Source organism: Ips typographus, linkage group LG8 (genome assembly GCF_016097725.1).
Source record: "Ips typographus isolate SLU linkage group LG8, UJ_Ityp_2.0, whole genome shotgun sequence".
In the NCBI taxonomy this organism is placed as follows: domain Eukaryota; kingdom Metazoa; phylum Arthropoda; class Insecta; order Coleoptera; family Curculionidae; genus Ips; species Ips typographus.
The window spans coordinates 68,582-90,871 of record NC_138429.1 but is presented as its reverse complement, the minus strand read 5'-3'; the positions used below and the strand labels follow the sequence as shown (position 1 = coordinate 90,871).

Genomic DNA, 22,290 nt, shown 5'->3' with positions numbered 1-22,290 from the left:
GATTTTTTTATATTTTTGTTGTAAATGAAACCCCCATGGCAAAAAGTGAGGGTAACAGCAACAATGGCAACGCCGTAAATGACTCGTTGACAGTTAACCTGCGAGCAAAAGTGAGGTTAAAAAATATGTCAACACTACAACAATAATGGCCAACAATCCAAGACTAGCCACGTTAACTCTTGTTTTCTTCATTTTCTTAGGTTTTTTCTGTGAAATTACCTATGTTTCAAGTACGGAGCCCACAGTGCCATGGTACGAAAACTTACCAGCCGTAGCTATGGACTATAAAGTGCATATAGACCCTGGAAAAGAAGATTGTTACTTCCAATATGTTAACCCAGGGGCCACTTTTTACGTTAGTTTTCAGGTAAGATTGAGCTTAATACGTTTGGTTTTTAGTAAAAGTTGTAAGGAAATAATATAGTTTTTACAGTATGGTGTGGTTTTACATACCTGTTCACTGCATACTGTACTCCACTATTGTTTCTTTAAAATATTGTAAAAATTGTGTCCTAGTAGAAATTTAGAAAATTAAATTAATTAATATTTAGCAGAAAATGTATTCAAACTGTACTAAAAAGTGAGTAATACATTTAAACTATTTTCAAGGTTGTTAGAGGAGGAGATGGTATGGCAGGATTTGCAGTAAGAAACCCCAGTGGTGAGTTGGTACACCCTTATCAATGGAAAGCTAACAGTGAATATCAGGATCAATCAGCTACTGGAGGTGGCTACTATTCTGTATGTATTGATAATCAGTTTTCTAAATTTGCTGGAAAACTTGTCAACATATATCTGACAGTGGTCAGGTATGATTTGTGGGAACAATACACAAAGGAAGTTGAGGAATTGAGCATGAATATGGAGAATTTTACTGTGAGTATTAGCTAACTATAGTTGCATTCAGAGTAGAGTGAATTTAACGTCACAGTAACGTAATGGAACAAAACCATAATTGCCTCATTGTGATGTTAAATTCACTCTGCTGGCTCCATGGAGTGTCAAAACGAATGCGGCCATAATTGGCGTTTCAAGGTAGGAGGTACTCCCTCTGGTGATCTGGCATTCCAGCTGTCATTTCTCCCTTTGTTTACTAATGTTAGGTTAGAAACGTGTTGTTGATCTTAACTTGAAACGCCAGTAATCGAAATATACACAGAGATATAAATTTAAAGTTGGTTATTGTAATTTCAGTCGTCCATTGTAGACGTCGAACGTAACATTAACGTAATGTTACAATATCAACATCATACCAGAGCACGAGAGGCTTGGGATATGAATCTTTTGACAGCCAATAACAATTACGTGGTGCGCTGGTCCATAATTCAAATTATCGTAATAGCTGGCACTACTATTGTTCAAGTTTACTTTGTTAGGAAACTTTTTGATTTAAAAACAGGGAGAGGCGGAGGCTACACTAAAGCCGGCATTTAAAATATGATGACAAGTCTGAATTAAAATAAGATGTGTGTCATTAATTTCGTACTATAAACAGGATTGTTATGCCTTTGGATTATCGAATTGTTAAAGAAATTTATTTTAGTTATATACAGATCTGTTTTTACAGCAATTAATGAACAATATAATTATGTGAATCTCTACAATAGAGATCTCAGTAGACCTTAATTTTGGGCTTTTACACATTTTGTTTGACAATTTTTATAGTAATTTATAGATTATTCAAAAGGTAGTTAGTGTTACTAATTTGTGCATTTAAAAATCTTTATTATTATATGTTACACTAGTTTCTCTTATGTATGGTAAATTAAATAAAAGACAATAGAGATATTTTTATATAAAACAACGAGCAATTTATTTTGTATAAAGACACGTTTATATACAATATTTAATGTTACAAATATGGTTCAATACAAAGTTTAATAAAAATACAATAATAGCATTTATTCATATATAAAAATAACTCATTCACACGCATTTATTCTATAGTAATAATATTTAAAAAAGGCAGCTAGAGTTAAACATAGTTCAGTGTTAAGCCAGGAATAATCTAAAAATGGTAATGTCATAACTCCACAGCCCAAGTTCAATTAAAAATTTAATAATTTCCTATTTCGATTTCAAATAGTTTTCAGAATAAGCCAGTAATCTGTATCGTTGCTTTAAATTCCTGGATCTCACGTGGTAGTTTGCTATTTCAACGGTATGATTAGCAGGGAACCATCCGGTTTGACCGTCTCTCAGCCTTTCTCCCTGATACCAACCTGGAAATTTTACTGGAAACTTTGACTAAATCCGATTACAATCTGATATCTGCTCACCGTCGGCCATTTTTCGCAGCACATTAATGACGTCGCCTTTATTTAAACCCAACTCGTCAGGCTGATTTGCCGGGTAATTGTGAATTGCCGACACCTGCGGACAATCCCAACATTCGTACAAGGTTTCTTCTGGATCCTCGGATTTTGGAGGAGTCAGGGCTTCTACCCATCTTTGTTTGTCGCTTTCGGACGAACAAGACAACATCTAGACAATCAAATAATGTTATACCAAACTCTAGTTACAATTGCAGTGCAGTATTACTGTTTGCAGTAGTATAGTTTGCAATTGGTCAAATAAGTTAACTTTGTTTTACTGGAGGACATTGGCATTTTAAAAATAGAATTGGGATTTAAATTATATTATAAAAAAAAACATAAAATATTTTTTTCTATACATCTACCATTCAAATTTAAACATAAATAAAGTTTGGTAATTTCAATGAATTCCGTTGGAATACAACGAATTTTGTAATTTTACTTTTAAAAAATTTCACGTTCTGTAGCGACAAAACCGTACCACTAACCCATCAACTTTTATACGCCATTTGAAAGCTTCAGAAAATTAATGGGTATTGTTAGGTTAGGTTAGTTATTGGCAGTTATTAGGAATTACTGGGCATTACAAGGAATTAGTGGACGTTATTGGCATATTAGGAATTAGTGTACAAAATTGTACTCAGCAGTTTACCCCTCGGTTAAAGCTGTGTAACTTCCAAGATTAATGATGGAGATTTATGAGCAGCTTTCATTGGCTGCTTTTTTGGACCAATCACAAATTAATACCGAAAGCATCACAATAAAATTACTAACGTATTCAATAGTTTTTCCGTCCTGATTTTCTAAGATGGTGAGAAAGATCAAATTTTTGTTTTGAGCTTCTTTGGCTGGCACTGCTAGTAGAGTGTCGGTGGTGGTCAGTTCCACCATATTTCTCGGGCAATACTGTTGAACAACGAGGTTTTTCTCTCCTTTTTCTTTAGCCACAATAAAGAGATCGTTGAAAAGGTACAGACTGATCGTGGTCTTGCTAAATCGTTTGCCAAAGGTCAGTTTGCTATCTTCGTTTCTGGATTGCATGTGAATAACCGTACCGCACCGTACTAACCATCTGTCTGTAGTTAGTAGCGGTATTTTTGGCACTGAAGGGGGAAATTCTAGTAGTTTAGAAATTTTCAACATTTCGGTTTCCCTTTCCTTTTGTCGGGCTGCCTCATTGCATTGACTGACAATCTGTAAAACATTGATCATATTATGCGATTAAGAGTGAAAATAATTCATTACTGACCTTGTTTACTGTAGCTAAAGCAAATTGACAAGCGTAGTATTCTGAATCTTGTTGGGGCAACCGTTTTAAGACTGCATCGACTAAAAGTGGCCATCTGGTAATTCGTTGCATGGGTAGCATCAAAAACGAATACAGTGTCAACGATTGACAGGCTTCGCTTAATTCTAGTTGTTTTAAAAATTCAGTGAAACCCATGCGATCCCTAAAAATATTTATTAAAAAAAAATTGATTCAGGAGTAGCCTGTACTCACTTGAGATTTTTTAGGATTTCATCGAATAAAATTTGATTCTCGCAATAAGGTATGTAGACGTTAAAGTTTTCTTCTGCGTGCTTTTGGACAATATCGCAAATTCCGTGAAGTAAAATATTGTCTTGCCAACATTTTTCCAGATCGTGCAATAGTTTTTCTGACGAATTTCGTACTAAAATATGACACGATTAACACACTTTGAACAAACCTCTTCCACTCAAGCATACCTGCAGCAACGTGAGCAAAGAGAACGTTACACTCTTCCGCAGTAATAAGTGAGTTCAGGTTGAAGCTGGTAATGAAATGATCATTGAGAACGTTGAGGGAATTCAAGTACGAAGCTTCAGAAGTTAGTATTTCGAATTTGGCTTCCTGAAGCTTCTTTTGATAAGGGTTCAGAGTGCCTATAGAAGTTTTTGTTTTATTATGCTGTTCTGTGATATAATTTTATAACACTCTTACTTAACACAGTCGAATTTATAACTTCAGGAATTTCGCACCAAAGCGTTTTAGTGAAACAAATCGAGTTTCTTTTGGGTGACACCAGTTCCATAGCCGATGGTCGAATTTTTATTATGTTGGTAGAATATTTGTCGGTTACGTCTTCGTAATTGTCGGAATCCAAATCTGATGTATCCGCATAGCTGATTGACTATAATGATAATAGTAACATATTAAGCTAGTGTGCTAACATGTGCAGCATTTACGTCAACTGTGCTGATTCTACTTAAATGCTGCACACTGACATACAGGATGGCGCAATACTGTGACAAAATCCCATATTGTTGTTGCTTTTGATTGTTGTGTTTGTAAATAAAACACCCTGTATATTTTTGCATATTTGGATTCCTTGTAAAATTTGCAGAATTGAATCAGTTTTCAGATTTGCATAAAATGGCGGTGTTGCCAACTTATTTTAAAAAATAATCAAATTAGGGACCAAACATAAGTAGGGAGTCAAAGATGTAAGTAATATGGGACTTTGTCACGCAATTGCGCCACCCTATATGTCACTTACAATAAAGTTGCTTAATTTGCTTTAATCATAAACTAAACTTACCTCCAGTACTGCAGCATCATAAAACTGATACAAGGGTTCATCTTGTAACCTTAACTGTATATCCTGTATTAACGATTCATCTTTTTTTGTGTCGACACTGCTAAAACTGTTCACACTTTCTGTATAATAAGGGTTTTCATTTTTTATATTGTTATACATTTCATTGTCGTCGTGGTTAATAAAGTCTGAATTAACTACTGGCCTTGAAATCTCCACAGCTGAAATGTTCCCAAAAGTCAGAATCAACGGAGAAACAAGATAAAATTGTACGTACGTTTAATGGGGGTGCTCAAATTGCTTCCGCTGTTCTCAGCCGAACTTGTGCTGGGGGTTGAATTGTTTTGCGACCGGTACAGACCAACTTCAGCGTACCAGAAAGTATTGGGTCGTTTGTTAGCTAGTTGCTCTTTGTTTCTAAATACCCCCGAATCCGCGTACCACGATGTGGTTTTAGCATTTTTACGATTTGAATCTGCAATATTTCGGTTAAGGCAAACTGATGAGAGGTTAAATTATAACTTACCGGGTATGGCAGTGGGGATTGGTGGAGGAGGACTCTTTGGTCTCATTAAAGGTGATCTGGACTGTCTCAAAATCGGCGACAAAGACTTGTCAGAACATTCATTGGGACTGTCTACGCTGATTGTCTCGGTCAAGTAAAATGTGCTCTTTGTTTTACTGTCTCTACTAAGCGTGGACGTCATTTCTTGAGCAGATTCTGCCGAAAGCGACATACTGCGTCTGAACTTGGTTAAAAAGCCTCCTTTGTTTCTTATTACTGCTTTATTCTTTTCTTGTTCTTCCGAAGGTTGAGATTCAGGCGTGGGAGGAGTTTCCATGATTATGGGTTGAGTATAGATTATGGGTTTTAGGGAGGAATTTCTCGATTCCACGTTTTGGTAAAGTGAAGAAGTTTGCTTTGATGAGTCTCTATTACATCCTGAAAATTTTACTATATTAGTATCAGAGACAAAGGGGAGGAGTTAGTCCAGTTTTTACGTAAAGCACAGCATTGTTTGTACTTTGTGATAGGTCAGCACTATGCTGAGATTTACGCAAATATTGACTTAGCATTAATGGTTTACCTGTTGTATCACTATCAGTCTTAGAAATATGCTTACGCATTCGCGTAAATGATTTCGTGAGGTTCATTGTGAAGTTTCGACCAAGTTTCTTCATGTTCTTTTCAGCAAACTTCATCAGTCGATAGCTCTGGTTGTTGGGAGTATCGGGCAGTCGGCTAGTGGGAATGTCTATTCCACTATCATCCTATAAAAAGAAAATTAATAATAATAATAATTTTGTGTGACAGTTGTCACGTGATTTCACTAGACTATGAAGTGACAATTGTCAAAATAACTATTAAATCTCAGAAAATCGTGTTGTTTCGAAAATTGTGTTGAAAATGTAATTCTTGCAAATTCTAGTCAAATATTGACAATTCTGATACTAGTGACAGACATCACGTCGATTTAGAGAATAATTTGGAGTAAGAAAATGACTGTTTTAAGCGCATTTTTAGAATCCTTATTAAATTTCCTATTCAATAAACTGATAAAGTTTCACAACCAACATAATGGCAATAACGTAATAATTAAAAACGGTAGACCTGGCAACATTGGTAGGATAGAAGGACCAAACAGATTCATTTTGAGGTTAGATTGTAATTGTCTTTGACAGTTGAAGTTTGCCAAAATAGGGAGATGTTGCAACGCAATAGCAGTTTGTGAGAAAAACCGAACTAAATATGTTATAAAAGTATATGGAAATATTGGAGTGAAGGAATGTTCTAATAACAAAGTTATCTAAATAATTATAATCCAGTCGGTAAATTCAGTCAGTTTGGCAACATTGAAGCAAAATCATGGCCTACTTAAAATTTTTGGAGGTGTTCTGTCTTTGTCACGCTCATGTAATCATCTATGTGTCTCTGTCCGTTACACGGTTTTCCTATGGTCGGTTTTGGATTTACCACTACTGTATAAGAATTTACGAGTATTTTCAAGTATGACTTCAACCCCAATTTTCAAAAACTTTTTTAAAAAAATGCAAGTGTCCCAAATCTTAGAAAAATCACTTATAATGGTCAGACGCGCCTCTAAATACTATCCAATCCCTCCTTACACTTACGAAGACCCTAAAAAGGTGGTTCCATCAAAAATTATGGGAAACCCCCACTTACCACTATTCGAATTCTATCTACGGAGGTTTCCGATTCAGTGTCACTTTCAAACGAATCATAGTCAAAGTCTTCTTCTTCTTTGGCAGTATAGAGGCTCTCATAGTGATGACTGTTATCTTCACCTGAAACAAATGATCACTTTAATCACGGAATCACCCAGTTTTGATAAGAACAGTAAAATACCTATATAAAAAGATATCTCCTGACTTTCTAAGCTTTCCTCAAAAATTCTATTTCTAATTTTTGGCACGTCTTTCTGTTTCCTTATCTCCCTTTCCCTTTCCTCGTAATCTTCCACTTCAGCCACGCCAGAGCTGTCTAGCCGCCTCTCTGCTTCTCTAGCATTATTATCCTCGTGTTTTATCAAAAGTTTCGAAGAAGAGGAAATGAAGACCGTATCGCCCACATTTCTTCTAGATTTTCTGATTGTGGCGGGGGCTGATCGAGGCGGGGGGATAGGGGCTGAGACAGGAGTGAAGAATTTCGTTTCGCTTTTGTAAATGCTGCGCAGTGACTTTGAAGACCTTCTGAGGTTTGTTCGTTCCCGGGCCAGCATCATTCATCTTCTTTATTCTCAGATGAGGCTTCTTTCTATTGGTTCAAAGTTTTCTCTAATGTTCTTGCTAGTAATCATTCAAATCTATATTATACATATAACAGCGAGAATTGATTCACTTGGTAGGTGCAAGAGAAACTGTTTCAGTGTTAATATATGCCAGTCACGTATTTCTTATTTGTTCTGGGTTGGGCTGTACCTGTTTATATTCCCAAGATATGCAAAAATTAGTGAACTTCAAACTCATAATCTGATTTTATCCAAAAACTGGTTAATTATAACGATACAGGAATAGTAGAGCAGAACAAAAGTTCCTTGACTTTTAATTGTGAAGAATACTCGATTCGCACTTTTACTTTTTGTTTATTATTCTGTGCGTTATAAAATCGAAAACCATCACTAGATTCAATTGCTTTTACTAAAATTACTATCGAAATGTTTTGTTTTATGTATGTCAGTCATTTTACGATTTGTTAGTAAATGTTTGTTCCTACAGAACATCCCTGCTAAGAAAAAACGGAATAAAAATAGACAATAAGTGGTTACATAACAATTAATAGAGAAAGGTGAAATAACATTACACACTTATGAATTACTAGGTCACATTGTAAAAAACCTACACATTGTCAAGATTGTGTAACTTCTGATTCATTTTTATTGTCTAAAATTGTCATTTATTATATATTTTTGCAGGTCTCTTAATTATTAAGTGGCACTTTGCAATACACTTGGTTGGAAAGTGTGTAAAGAGTGTGTCGAGAAGGTCACCATATAACAGAAATACACTTGAGTGTCAAGAAGAACACCATTAATATGGTACCAACCACATAATGTACAAAATGTAATGCAAATGAAGCCATAACATTAACGAAAAGTTAAATAAACTTTTAGGAACATTATTTTTGTAATTTGCTTTTTAACAATTTATCCTAAAGTTGGTATTTTATTTGAATTTGCCTAACACAAATTCACTTGCTACCCTGCCCAATGTTAAAATAATCAAGTTTGAATTGTCTTTTTTCATATATAGAGTGAGTCACTTGTATAGATTATTTTACTAGACAATATACAGGCAAACTCATTCTAAATAATAAATTAAATGCAGTTTTAATGTTCAGTAACAAAAGTGTATCAACCGCATAAACAAACCATTGCAACTTTAATTTGTTGCGGTTTAATGGTGCTTTTCCTTTGAACTTTGCCGCTCTAAATAGAATAATGCAATATAAACTGGAATCATTGACTATTTATTCCTTGCATGGGTATAACCCATATGAACTAGGTCAGGTAAACACTGAAAAGAACTAAAATTTGACTAAAATTAAGGTCTTTTAGTATAAATATGCCCTTTGCTCTGCATTGGAATCTTCCTGAAGCGAAATATTGCCAAAATTGCACTTTTCTAGAATTATTTGGAGTCAACAACCGTTAATTTTTAGACCATTCACATACTACTCATTTAATGTATTTAACCCCTTTTGACACAGTGGAGAACTTGACTTGATATAACTCTATTTTATTAACAAATCTCTTTGTCATTAAGTAATGATGATTGTTAACATGGTAACAGAAGATTTAAAATGAAGCCAAGCGTAAATAACCCTGACTAGCAATAATTGTTATTAAAATATGTTTGTGTATGGTTTTTAAGTTGGAAACTTTTTATTATTTTACCATAACAAAGCCTGTTACTAAAATAAAAAATTTCCAATAAAAAGCAAAAGACATCTGAGAAAACTTATTGATACCAAAATAGAGATTATTGTAATGTTGAACCTCTTTTTATAATAAATCCAAGTCACTGAATACACTTGCACAATTTTAAGGTATTAATACACTTGAAATCCACCAGAATCGTTCACACTTTAAAAATTTAATAAGTACATGCATCAGCAGAACACAGTATGATGAAAACTGGTTTGTAAAAATCCTGCAAGCAGAAAACACTTTCACTTTATTTCGTTTGATAATGTGCACCCTGAACTTTATGGGCTTTCAGTTATTAGATTTACCAACACTATTTAGTTATTAAAAAAAAAATTATTAAGGAAAATAATCTCAAAACTCAATAACGCGTCCGTCTCTCAAAAGTTTCTCACATTATAAACAAAAGAATGCGTTTATGGCATCCTTGTTCGAATCGTTGGAGGACAATCGAATGGTACCGAACAAGAACGAGAGCGGCAACGTTGCCAGAAGTGGTACCGTGTGTATAATAGGTACATGTTTGGTACCGCTGCAGGTTTGTTTATGTGCAAGACTCTGTTATATAAAAATTGATGCGGATGGCATTCTGATGAGAACCAGGAATTTCTCTTTGTTACAGTTTTGTTACGTCTGCTTAGATCTACGTGATCGAATTGTGAAAGAAAGTGACAAGCCTTATTTGATAATTTATATATTGTTTGAATGTAGACATAGTTTGATAGGTAGAAATAGGAATTTCTTGCATTTAGTGGCAACATTGAACATTTTATTGTATACGGTCATTCTTGTGGGCTTGGAATGATATCAGCCTCAAGTATAACATCGACTTGAAGGCAACCTGCTTATAAAAGAATTGTTCGTCGGTAATTTAGTAATAATTACCACTTTAGGTAACGGACATTAGCTAAAAGCTTTTGTGGTTTTGTTGGACCACGTCAAAAACCAAATATTTTGATCCACAACCGTTCCGGTTTTTGTCGTATTGTTATTATAAACATACAATTTAAAAACAGTTCTCATTTCATCATCATTATTTAAAGAATGCCACTGTGGATTAATGAATGCACGGAGAAACTTGCGCTTTTACTAGGAAATAATGAATTTGTGTAATTTATAGGTTGATGAAGAGAGTAGGTTTTGTAATTTCAAGATGAATGTCAATCTCATCGAACACCACCTGCAGGATCAACTTGAGTACAGTTTTTGACGGTATACCAGTCAAATATTTTTTTCAGAAAGATATCATTTTGCTGTCATGGCTGTCATTAATTTAGAAAGTCATGAATCTGAATCACTACACTTTTCATGCACCCCCTGTATAGTAGCGGCACTGACTGACTTTGAAACTTCCAGGAATGAGTTTAGCAGTTTTTTACGAACATTTTTGCTCTCTTTCAAATTGGATGATCAATTAATCTAACAGGTATTTCACTTTACTGAATATTTATGGATAATTTATTTATTAATTATTAGTTGGATAGTGTGCAATGTTGACCAAGCAACTGTTTATTATTCACATATTGTCGATAATTTAGGTTTGATTAAACGGCTCAGACGTCCGGTTTACTGATCATCATACCAAAACATGTACTAATTGGTTAATATAGAATCAATTAAAAACTTGTTTTATAACCATCAAAATTCTAGATTTTTTAAGTTTCAATTAAGAGACAAGACAATTTAAGCACACAAACTAATAAGACTGTTATAAACCAACTTATACAAAGTATTTAAGAAAATTTGTTTCAATTTCAACACACAGTTCCTCCACCAGTTTAGTAGGAAGCTAAATCCAAACTATTTCACTGTATTTTCTGCTGTTCTGGCTCTATAAGTTTATCCTTTACTTTCTTCTTAGCCAAAAGACCTGCAACTTTATTTTCTTTGTTGTTTCAGTGTCCTTTTTGGTTGGTGTTCACCAAGACATGCCATGGTATCGAATCCACACCGTTGTTTGTTCATGTTTCAACAGACTTCAAAGTATTTAGTGCAGTCTGGCTGTGATAATCTGGAATCTTCTTCTTCAAGTACCTATTCCGAATATTGACGATCATCCTGGATATAATGACTTTGTTCGCGGTGGAAAACGTTACTTGAGTTTTTAAGCCACCTGGTGGTCTTCTTCCATAAACTTTCCCAGGGAGAACGGACTTTAAAAAGAGATATTTGCTTTCGTTCCTCATAGTCTAAGGTACTCAAGCTTCTTTCTCTTGATTGGTGTTCATTACTTTCAAGTCCTTCTTCATTCTCTCCAGCACTGCCCTGTTTGTCATTCTGTCCACCCATGATATTCTCAGAAATCTCCTGTAAAGTCACATTTCGAGTTTTCTTTGTGTTGTCTCGGTTAATGTCCATGATTTCATCCCACAGAACAGAATCGAGAAAATAGGAGGAGTCTGATTTGGGTTAAAGGCGGTTTTTGCTTTCTCTATTCTACACCTGATCTCTAGTGATTGATCCCAATTATCATTGATCATGCTTCCCAGATATTCCCATCAGTGTACTGTTGATGGTTAAACTGTATCTTCCACCAGTTTCTCTACTAATTACCATGAATTTGGTTTCAATAATGTTAATTTGTAGGCCATATTTACTGTTGACCTATCTTATTGTAATATGTAAGCTAGTTTTAAGACCCCTTTCATGAAGTAAACTACCAACAAAAATTAATTATCAAAAAGTGTTTTTTTGAGCTTTGCAGTTGTTTCTTATATAGTATACTTCTTTAGGACGTTTAAAATTTCAAGTTTTAAACTATTTTTCATATCAGTACTGTGCCAACAATCAAATCAAAAACTTACCTAATGGAGCTGGTCCTTCCTTTATGCTCTTGGACAGCTGTTCTCGAAAATGCTGTGACCAGGCGGTTTTTCTGCCCTTTTGCTTTTCACGAACCCTACAAAAATCAGGAATTAATATCATTATACTGTGATATCATTTACTATTCACACTATAGACTAACTGAAGTTTCCACATTAAGGTGACTGAGCCAAAACTTTTACTGAACAGTTTTAGATTAGATTACTAGCAGATTATCGAAATTGGTGATAACATTCATTATAGTTACAAGAAAAGAGGCTAAAAAATCAATGTAAACTACAGAAAGATGATTCATCTGTAAGACTAAAAATGTCACAATTTTCCTCTAATTTTGTTCCGAAAACTATCAACAACATTAATACTTACACTATAAAAGTATTTTCAGTTTCCTCGTTATCGGTAACATCTTCCCACTCATCACTACGATCACTGACGTCGCTAGCAGGCTTGTAATATGTATTATCGTTGTGGTATTCCCAAACTGGTATTGGTTGACCATATATGCTGTTGGTTTTTTGATCTGACGAAAGCACACTGTCTCTGTTTGATCCACTGTCTGTCGTTAATTGAGAACCTAAAATGTTAAGTCAAATTTTGTTAAATTATCTATCCATTGTAATGTTTTACATTTTGACTGTATAATAAAGTTATTTTAACTTGTTTTGTTGTTTGTTTTATGACAATTAGCGATTTTGTAGATAAAGCTCTTATCAACAGATAAATGTTATATTAAATTAAAAGATATTGAAAAAAAATGCTACATTTCAAGTACATAGTTTGATTGATTCATATATTTTTTTCAAATATGTTGATGGTGGCTCTAAAGTGTACAGGGTTGGTTCATACCTATATAATTAGACAGCTTGTAACCACTTAATTTTTACAGGTTAATTTTACATGGGACACCCTGTCCTATCTGTATCCGTTTCTGAGATTTTATGTGAAATTTGATAATTTCAGTCTTCAAAACAATTACACATCTCAGGAAACGTTTTTTTCTTAGTTTTTGTATTTTGGCATGTTAAACAAGGTTTGCTCTAAAAGTGGATGCAGAAAAACGTCAAAATATACGATACAGAGTGGTCAAAAAATGGGCTCAAAAAATCAGTTCCCAAATGTGGGTTAATTAAAAAATTCGTTCTTTAAACTGATACATTGAATCACCTTGTAACTGCCAAAATAACCGAGTCATTGAAGGTTAAAGTAGTGGCTGTCAAAGTTCGTCAAAACTGTCTATGTCTGTCTAAGTATTCGAAAATATTGTTCTTAACAACATAATTACTCTAATATAAATGCTATGGTTTATGGAATAGGAATTTTGCGTTACAACTGATAAGAATACTACGTCAGAACACCTGATTACACACACACACGCGTAGAAAAATCGTATAGTAATTGTTCCTTTTGATTATTTTAAAAAAAAGTACAACAATTCTACTGAAAATAGCATCTACTCTGCAATCAACATTCAGAACACACCTTCCATTTAATTATCCGATTAGCTATTAATAAACATTACCACTTCTTGTAACAGACACATGATAACCTTACCGGAATAACTGGTCGGACTATTATTAGCAAAGCCGATTTGATATTTCAAAGACATTTCTATGCATTTTAAATTTTGATTTGTGTATTTACACATTATAATTATTATACGTTAAAAACTGGTCACGTGTGACGGCACGTCAAACATAAATTGTACACAAGTTACACCTGACTTTCACTAAGTACTGCCATGTGAGAATTTGAAACTAACTGGACTATTTTAACCGAAACAACAAATAACAAACACTTACCATAAATACTCTCGTAGTAACCATCTTTCTTAGTGTAAATAGACTCATAGCAGTTGTAGTCACCTTCCTCACTTTTAGTTGGTGTTTCTGACGGTGTAGGAGGTAAAGGTTTCTGAACTTGCCTCCTTATTGTCACTGGAGCAACAGGAAGAGTTTCGTAAATATCCTCTCTGTGTTGATTTCCTATAGGTTCATAACCATCATCAATTTTGGTGGTCATACTACTCAATTCCTCATATATCTTCTCTTCTCTATTGATGACTTCGTAATGTTTGTCATCTTCATTAACCTGCTCTTCTAGTGGATCATCAACAATTTCAAAGTCATTCACTGCTTTGGTGATTTCGTCGTAGCCTTTAAATTTCTCTTCACTTATTGGCGTTTCAGTGTTAATTGTGAATCCAATCTCTTCATAATCTACTGTTTCATCAGGTACTGGAGATTTGGGTAAGGGCATTTTGCTTCTTATAGTTTTTAAGGTATTAAGTGGTCTGAAGATCTCAGCTGTCTTGGAAGGGATAGGAGGCAGCGGTTTCTCTTCAGGAGTAAGTTTTTCTTGGAATTGAGTATTGATGGACGATCTGCTGGAAGTGGTGGAAGGAGATTTATCTCTCCATAAAAATGAGTTATTTGGTAACACGGATGATGCTTTAACGTCCGTATTTAGATTGTCCACAGATACTGATTTGAGGGATTGTGTGTTCACTTTTTTCATGTTGAGAGTTTCGTACATTGAGTCACATCGCCGTTGTGGGAGCACTGCAGGAATGTTGATTACTTCCACTTTATCTTCTGCAAATTCTTCAGTCTTGTTAATCTCCTCCGTACTTTTAGTGTCTTCTTTTATTTCCGTTGTAATGAGACTAGGTTCCAAAGGTCTAGAACGCACCCTACGGGGTAAAGTGGCACTTAAGTTTCTCAAACCTGCTGGCTTGTCTGGTAGTAGTGGTTTTGTTTTGACTGGAAGCGACACTGAAGATCGTTTTTCAAAGATTTCAATAGCAGCTTTAACGGAAGTACCGTTAGGTGATGTTTGCTCTATCATACTTGCTGGAATGTTCAGATTTAAAGTTGTCGGTCTCTCAGGTTTGTTAGCCATCTCAGGCTCAGTTGAATTGATATTGGCACTATTTGGTTTCTTAAAGCTATTTTTACGGGTAGTTTTTATTATCACAAGGTTGGTAGAGTCTGAACTAGGTTTAGTTTTAACACTAGGTTTACGCGACACTTTGATACTGTCTTTATGTACTATGGAAATTCTTTTACCTTTGTCCGCGTCACTATCACCTCTCTTGAGGAACAGCTTCACTTTTTCTTCCTCCCAAATGCTCCGACTGTCCACCATTTCATTAAACTTTTTCGTCAATTCCGCCACTTTATTATGCGGAATGCTGGCAGATTTCGAAGACAAATTTCTTCTGTATAGTGAAGATTGCTTTTTGATTTTGAAGCTGATCTTTTTGCATGGCGTGGCCCGTTTACATTCGTGCGTAACGAGCGTAGAAGACTTGTTTACTTCCGTTTGTTCATCTTCTGGTTTTCCATTCTCTAGCTTCAAAAACGCTGTCTTTGACTTAAAAATACTGTCTTTAGGTGAGTGATGGAAATCTTGAAGAACCGGATAAATGTCCACTGTTTGATAGGGAATATCGAATATCAACGGGCTTGGTTTCAGCGCGAGTGATTGCTGCCAAGCGACTGTTGATATTTTTGTCTCCATTCTTATCTGAAACAAAATTATCTTTTATTAGTGTTTGAAGATATATTATAGGTATCTTATCAGTATCATTTGCTGGAAGATGGATATTAAAATCTTCTGTTATTCAGGTTTATTTGTTTAGGATCGAGTGATAAGCTAATTAATCTCAGTTTCTTCCTGGATTTAAATTTGTTTCAAATAAAAGTGTTTAGTTATAATGCAATTTGGTATTTGTTTTTTATTATTGTCCGTAGAGTGATAAGTTAATTAACTATTTGTATTTACAAGCTGTTTATCATCACTGTAACCTTTGATCCTACTCTGTGTAGTTTGTGATTGGTCAAGAAAGTTAGTTTTAAGGAATATCTCCCTAATTACTCTCCCCCTCCTTGGTCTTATCCCTGCAAAGTGCCCTAATGCAATCTTGTTGAGAATCAAATGTACTACAACCTTCTAAATAACCGTGTAACGACTAATTAAGTTTGGTTAGAGTCGTTTTTTGTGAGTTAAGACAAGTTTGTTGGAAATATTTCCTTGAAAAAGTCCTTTAGGGCAAAAATGCCCTATTGGAATCTGGTGAACGGTAAAACTGCCTACAACTTTCCCCTTTTACATTTTTTTCAGATTTTTCCAAATAACCGAGTGACGTTTAGCTGAACTTGAAGGTTTCCAATTCTTTTTTTTTAAAAAGTACCAAAAAAAGTTAGATTTTAAGTTCAACTTGACAATGGTTATGACTTTTTAAGATCACGTGACATTTCCGCCATTTTGGCATGTTTTATTCCAACCAGTTTTTCCAAGGTCACGTGATTTTTTTTCTTGTCTATTCTGTCAAAGTCACTTGATACACGCACACACAATTCCGCCATTTTGACCGTTTTTTTTGGTGAAGTGTCACGTGACTTTTTTTCATTTAATGTCCGTTTCCCCAACATCGGCGTTTAAGGACAGCTTAGAGTATAGTTTAGACTGTGTTGTTTTGTACCTAATCTGTCACATTCAAACCTAGCTTAAAGGTGTACTCAAAAACGACTTTAAAGTGTCGGGGAACACTGGTTGGTAGGTTAAATTGTTTGAGCTGTAAAAAAACTTGAAAACAAATGCAACCTTTATTATAGGTACAAGATTAGGTCAATTTTTCCCATATAGCTGTATAAATTAACTAAAATCATTGTTTTTAAAGAAACGAATCAACTCATGTTGAGTGTAATAGGTTACATATTATTATAACGGTTCAATAATTGTTATGGTCCTAGTTGGCTGTGGTTCTAGCATGAACGTAGGGCCGTTGATAAGTTCGTATATGCTTTGAAATCAAACCGGCGCGGCCACCGCCTTCTTTACAAGAAAGCCTAGAATGTAACTTTTAATGGCGGCATTATCGGATTTTTTTTTGTACACAAACCTATGGAGATGCAGTAGAAAATATGTTTTTTTTTTTATTTTTTCGTGTAGTTGATTAGAAGTTGTGAGTGAAAAATCAAAGAACGCTTCATTCCTGATCCAGATATGTATAGATATGGCTTTTTATATCCAATAAAGTCCAGCCAAAGCAAGTTTGGTTAGAACCCTTTGTCTTGGAAAGTACAACAAACTAATGTAAAAACTGCTCAATCAAAGAAAATTTGGAAATCCTTGAATCTAGGTAAGCAAAACTGGTAAATGGGTTTTATATTATTACCAAGACCTTTCTTTTAAAATGTAAATGTGCCAATAGAACTTCTAAAAGCTGTCCTGTTTCTTCAGAGTAAATCTTTGTTGCTCTCAAAATGCAGGCGGCCTCAAAATATAACTCACATAAGTCACATACCAATGTATGTAAGAGGCAATAAGTTTACTGAATGAGAAAGCATATTGTACTTACCACTGAGTATTGTGTTGGAGTAAAATCATTCCACTTCAAAGCTTTCAACCACTGTTGGGTTCGAGCAGGGTCTTTTGGAAAGTAAAAGACTGACACTTTTGGGCCTTTCACCAAATTGCTTTTAGAAATTTGGCAAACAACCAGTGGACGGCATATTGTAGAGGCAATAGAATTTAAGTTAAAAAACCAACCACAAATTATAGAACAATGAAGGAACAATAACAATAGTGATAACACAATAAAATGAACACAAACTACACTTTCACTAGAACAATAAACATATAAACAACAATTACTTTGGCAAGTAATCCCAAGTCTTGACTTTAAACCTTAAAAATTAATTTAATCATCCAAAAACTCAATTTCCACAATACAAACAAATGCAAACTGTCAATCCCATATTTCGGCCATATTGGAATTTTTGGCATGCACCTTCTTGGCTTTCTTGTACAGAGGGCGGTGGCGCGGCGGATTGGCAGCTGTCATATGATAATTGTTTGCAAAGTTATCTAAGACATACGCTTTTTGTGACAATTGCCATCCATAGGCGACCTGACCATAACAATTATTGAACACTCGTTATTACCCACATGAGGCATTTACGAAAATTATACCTGCTAATTCCACCGTTTACCACAATCGGTGTAACTTTTAAGGATCTGGTTCATTACGGTTGAATGAATTTTAGAACGCGAATGGTAATCCTATGTCTTTGAGATCTGGCATCCAGATGTTCATTGTTGAAATGTTTTATAATATCGGCATACTCTCCCTCCATCTCGCAAACAGAACATATTCCAATATCCATTTTAATTTAACAGGTCACTCTCATAAGCTTGCTAAACTGTGGAACAAACCGCCAAACCGTCAACCATAAACACATAAACTAATTTTTGAGGTTATGATTCTAAATTTTAAGGGAAAACCTGTCAAAAGTCACTTTTTTCTTAATTTACAGACGGAACTTCTCGATCCGTAAATCATAAACCGGGTACATAGGTATATTCGGTATATGGGTAAAATTTCAGAACGGCAATGGTAGTTACCAAAAACAATTTTCGAACGCTCTAGGTTAAACAGGTATCTACCGGTAGAATATTCGTAAATGCCTAATGGCAGACGACTTCGGTTATTTTTTATTTGACATTGCACATTTTTCCGGGTTATTTCAGACAGTGGGGGCAAGTTGCGTAAACACACTTCTTCTATATTAGATTATTCGAGGGTTTGGTGAAAAATACTTATTTTTATTAATCATATTGTAATGATATTGTTAAGTCATATTTCAAAACATTTATTAATCTCAGCGCGCGCGCCAGGCAACCTTGGGAATCCGGAAACCATCGTGTCCTTCCGTCCATCATCGCATTCTGGCCACGCCTCCGTTTTCCAAGACGCTCGCTTATTTTTAATTTTGTATCCTGGCGCGACGAGAACAAACTTCACTCGTTTTGTTTCGGTCACTTTGACAGCTAATAACGTCAAAACCAGTCCGATTTCACTAGGCTTAATGGTACTCATTTTCGACTAATTTGGGGACGGGGAATCCATTCCAGCTCAAAATGACAGTAACTGTCACTCAATTCGGGACACTGGCGATTTCCGGGTTATTTGTGGAGATATCAAAAAAGTGATTTCACCAATGGATTGGGCGCCCCAAAATTAGTCAAAAACCACCCTTCGCTTTAGATTTAAAACGCCGATTGGGCATTTTTAACTAATATAATATGTATAATTAAAACCTTACTCTTCAACTTAAGTTGTCTTTTCACCTGCAGTTTTCCCTACATTTCACTTACGAAGTTATTGCAGAATTCTGACGTTCTTGGAGCTATGTGTTCAATAATACCAACAGGTGGCGCGGTTGTTTTTTTTTTTGTTGGTTACTTTTTATTAGTTTGAGCATTTGTTCTGCGCAGTCTCGGTGTCGGTAAAAATTTTAATTTCAAATTTCATTTCAGTAATTTAATGAGTGAAGATCTGTTGATCACGAAAAGTCATTAGTGTGAAAGTACGCAGCGTGTTTTGTGAAAAACTACATGGTATAATCAAATAAATGATTAATTTCTCGTACTCAAAAATTAATAACTTCCCATAAAATCAATAAAACTAATCATCTGAGTTGAACGACATTCTTGCAGCTGACAATAACACACACAGGATACGACAATATGGAACCACAAAAGATATCACATCACCAGTTTGGAAATATGGTCAACGATTGCGAATACTAAATAACCGCTAACTAATTTTCAATTATTTATTAAGTTATTGTTTCAAGCAAGGCCATTTGTTGTAAAACGTGAGCCGCATGTAAAACGCGTTTGTGTTTGATCGCCTTTGTTTTCTTCAATTCTTTCTCTTTCCCGACGCAACAATACCGAGTGTTTATTGCTACATTGTATCGCGGAAAATGTGTGGCAATTTGCACCTGAACAAACTTTGAAAATCGTTTACACATAAGAAATGTCAATTTTACACGTGCCACTTTGGGTGTGGCTTCAAAAGCTACGAATATTCATAAGGTGAATTTTTACCAATTAGCAAATAATAATAAAAACACATGAAGTGAGACACGTGAAAAATTGTTTGATCTCGCAGAGACCGGCAATACCTACTACACTTTCCAATTTTCTCTGGCATTTTTTTTTGTGTCAATGGGTGGAGCACGGAATTAATGGCGGACGTAATTGCATCTGATTCAAATCGCTTTATGCGACAAGTATTCGCGGGAGTACCCTGTAATAAGTACTTTCGCTCTCTCGATCGATTTACTCGCCAATTACGTAGTAGAAGGAAAGAATGATACCGTAAAAGTACTTCAAAACGATTTTAATGGATTATTTTATGCCACTTAATTCGTAGAGAAATAAGTTAACAAGCATGCTCCTTCCATGTTCTATAACAGTTTTAGACTGATAGTGTAGTTCCATCCTTCTTTATTTGTATTAAACAGAGAGAAATAGACGAGCATTATTCAGTTGACATCCACCATTACCGACAGAACTGTCATTGTCATTGTCAAGGGTGCCTATGATTTCGATTTGCCGGGTTGCGTATAAAACTGACAATTAGTTTATCAAACTTTTTAGGATAATTGACAATTCTTTAAGTTTTTTTGAAAAATGAAAATTTATTTTACCTAATTTAAGGTCCTTTGGTATAAATATGCCCTGGAGCAAAAACGTACATACATCTGGAAATTAGAAGGTTGAAATACCTAGTATTTTACTTGTTTCAAGCTGTTGATTAGACAATAATCTGTAAAACTAGTCTTGTACTGAATTGAAGCCAAAAAAAAAAACGATATTTGTTAGTTAGACAAGATATTTTTACGTTTTTCTTTTGTCAACAGTATTTTCCTCTCTTGACACCATTCCGCGGTAGAAATTTTCATCTTGATCATAAAAAAATCGCCTGGCTACTTTTGTTTTGTTAACCCGGCCTTCGGTTATAATGTAATGTAAATAAGACGACTAACAGTACTTATCGACATGTTTTACGACACTTTGTTGTCGTTACCCAATTAAACATACAATGGCGAATTTATGTTGTTTTATCTGTTTCTCACGTTATTATGATTTCGCAAAGTTTTTGAGGTAATCTGCGGAAAACCCTCTAGTAAGAAAAACAACAAACTCACCATAATAAGAGCTGCTAGTAGGGTTAACACTAGTAATCCTAAATCTGTACAGGACAAGCTGATTTCCAAAAATGTCATTGAAAAAGCACTTTTTTAAAGCACATCAAACTTGTAGATATAGTACAAAACTCCTCTTGGCACCACTATAACATAAACTACACAAAACCTTGATATGTAAACGACTAAATGGACTGGAAAACCCATGCAATAGCACGTACAAGCCTATTTTGTATAATATGCAGAAACAGTTACAATGAACACAAAAAAAAACGGTATAACTGGCTAATGAGCTAAAATTGAAATTCAGATTTTTAGTTGCAAGAACTTGTTATTACTGCTTGAAAATCACTTGGATTGGAATGTTTCATGTTTAAATTTGCAATATTTAGTCTCAATTAATGTATTTAAAATGAATATCTTTCAAATAGTAAACAAATATGAGATTTCTGCATTTCTGCTGAACACAATTTCTGGTTATGTGATTTCGGATCCAAACGGGTTATAATTCAAAAGTCACGTGACCTCCATGTGATTTCATAACCATGGTGTCATGTGATTTTTAGATCATAACGCGTTTGGATCAAATCATGTTTTGAGATTTTTCAACATAAAGTTGTCTTGAACTTGAAATATGATTTTCTTCCGGCTATGATGACTATCCTAATGAGTGTTTCAGCGTAAAAGCCTGGCGGTTTGCCTTTGTTACTTACTATTATATAGTCATCTGTCATGTGATATGACGCATGGATTTTTGGACAATATCACGTGCCAAATGACAGTGGTATTTACCAACAATGAATTGATCAACCGCGAGGATACTTTTAATGTATTGTGTCTAAGTAATAATTAAATACATGTTTATTTAAATACCATAAATGTTTTGTGATCCTTGATAAACATTAGAGTTTGCTTAAAGTAATGTGTGAATAACGATATAGACCCCAATATTGATGTAAATTTGTAAATCAACACCGGATGTAAATAAAACTTCTCCAGAAACAAATAGAAAGCGCTCTTAAACGATTTTTTTGGTAACTGCACTAGTTTATGTGTCTATCAATACCCTTTTTTACGAGAGCAACATGGCATCAGTGTGTGATAGCAAAGGACAGAAACATATTGATTGACAGTTGACATTGACAGT

General features: G+C 34.7%; 2 protein-coding genes across 2 annotated transcripts; one reads left to right on the top strand and one right to left on the bottom strand.

Moving 5' to 3' along the window:
- The first annotated feature begins 5 nt into the window (after positions 1-5).
- On the top strand, positions 6-1,895 carry loj (p24 family member logjam). Its single transcript, XM_081985421.1, has 3 exons — positions 6-367; positions 610-876; positions 1,195-1,895. Exons 1-3 carry the CDS (start codon positions 146-148, stop codon positions 1,432-1,434), a joined length of 729 nt encoding a protein of 242 aa, XP_081841547.1. The 5' UTR covers positions 6-145; the 3' UTR covers positions 1,435-1,895.
- On the bottom strand, positions 1,787-21,327 carry Exn (Ephexin). The gene is made up of 16 exons (XM_081985364.1): positions 21,147-21,327; positions 13,941-15,666; positions 12,508-12,715; positions 12,123-12,217; positions 7,059-7,180; positions 5,962-6,145; positions 5,400-5,816; positions 5,151-5,348; positions 4,877-5,094; positions 4,279-4,468; positions 4,044-4,220; positions 3,817-3,988; positions 3,565-3,766; positions 3,090-3,509; positions 2,280-2,484; positions 1,787-2,222 (listed from the first exon to the last, which is right to left on the bottom strand). Exons 1-16 carry the CDS (start codon positions 21,222-21,224, stop codon positions 2,068-2,070), a joined length of 4,767 nt encoding a protein of 1,588 aa, XP_081841490.1. The 5' UTR covers positions 21,225-21,327; the 3' UTR covers positions 1,787-2,067.
- Positions 21,328-22,290: the final 963 nt, after the last annotated feature.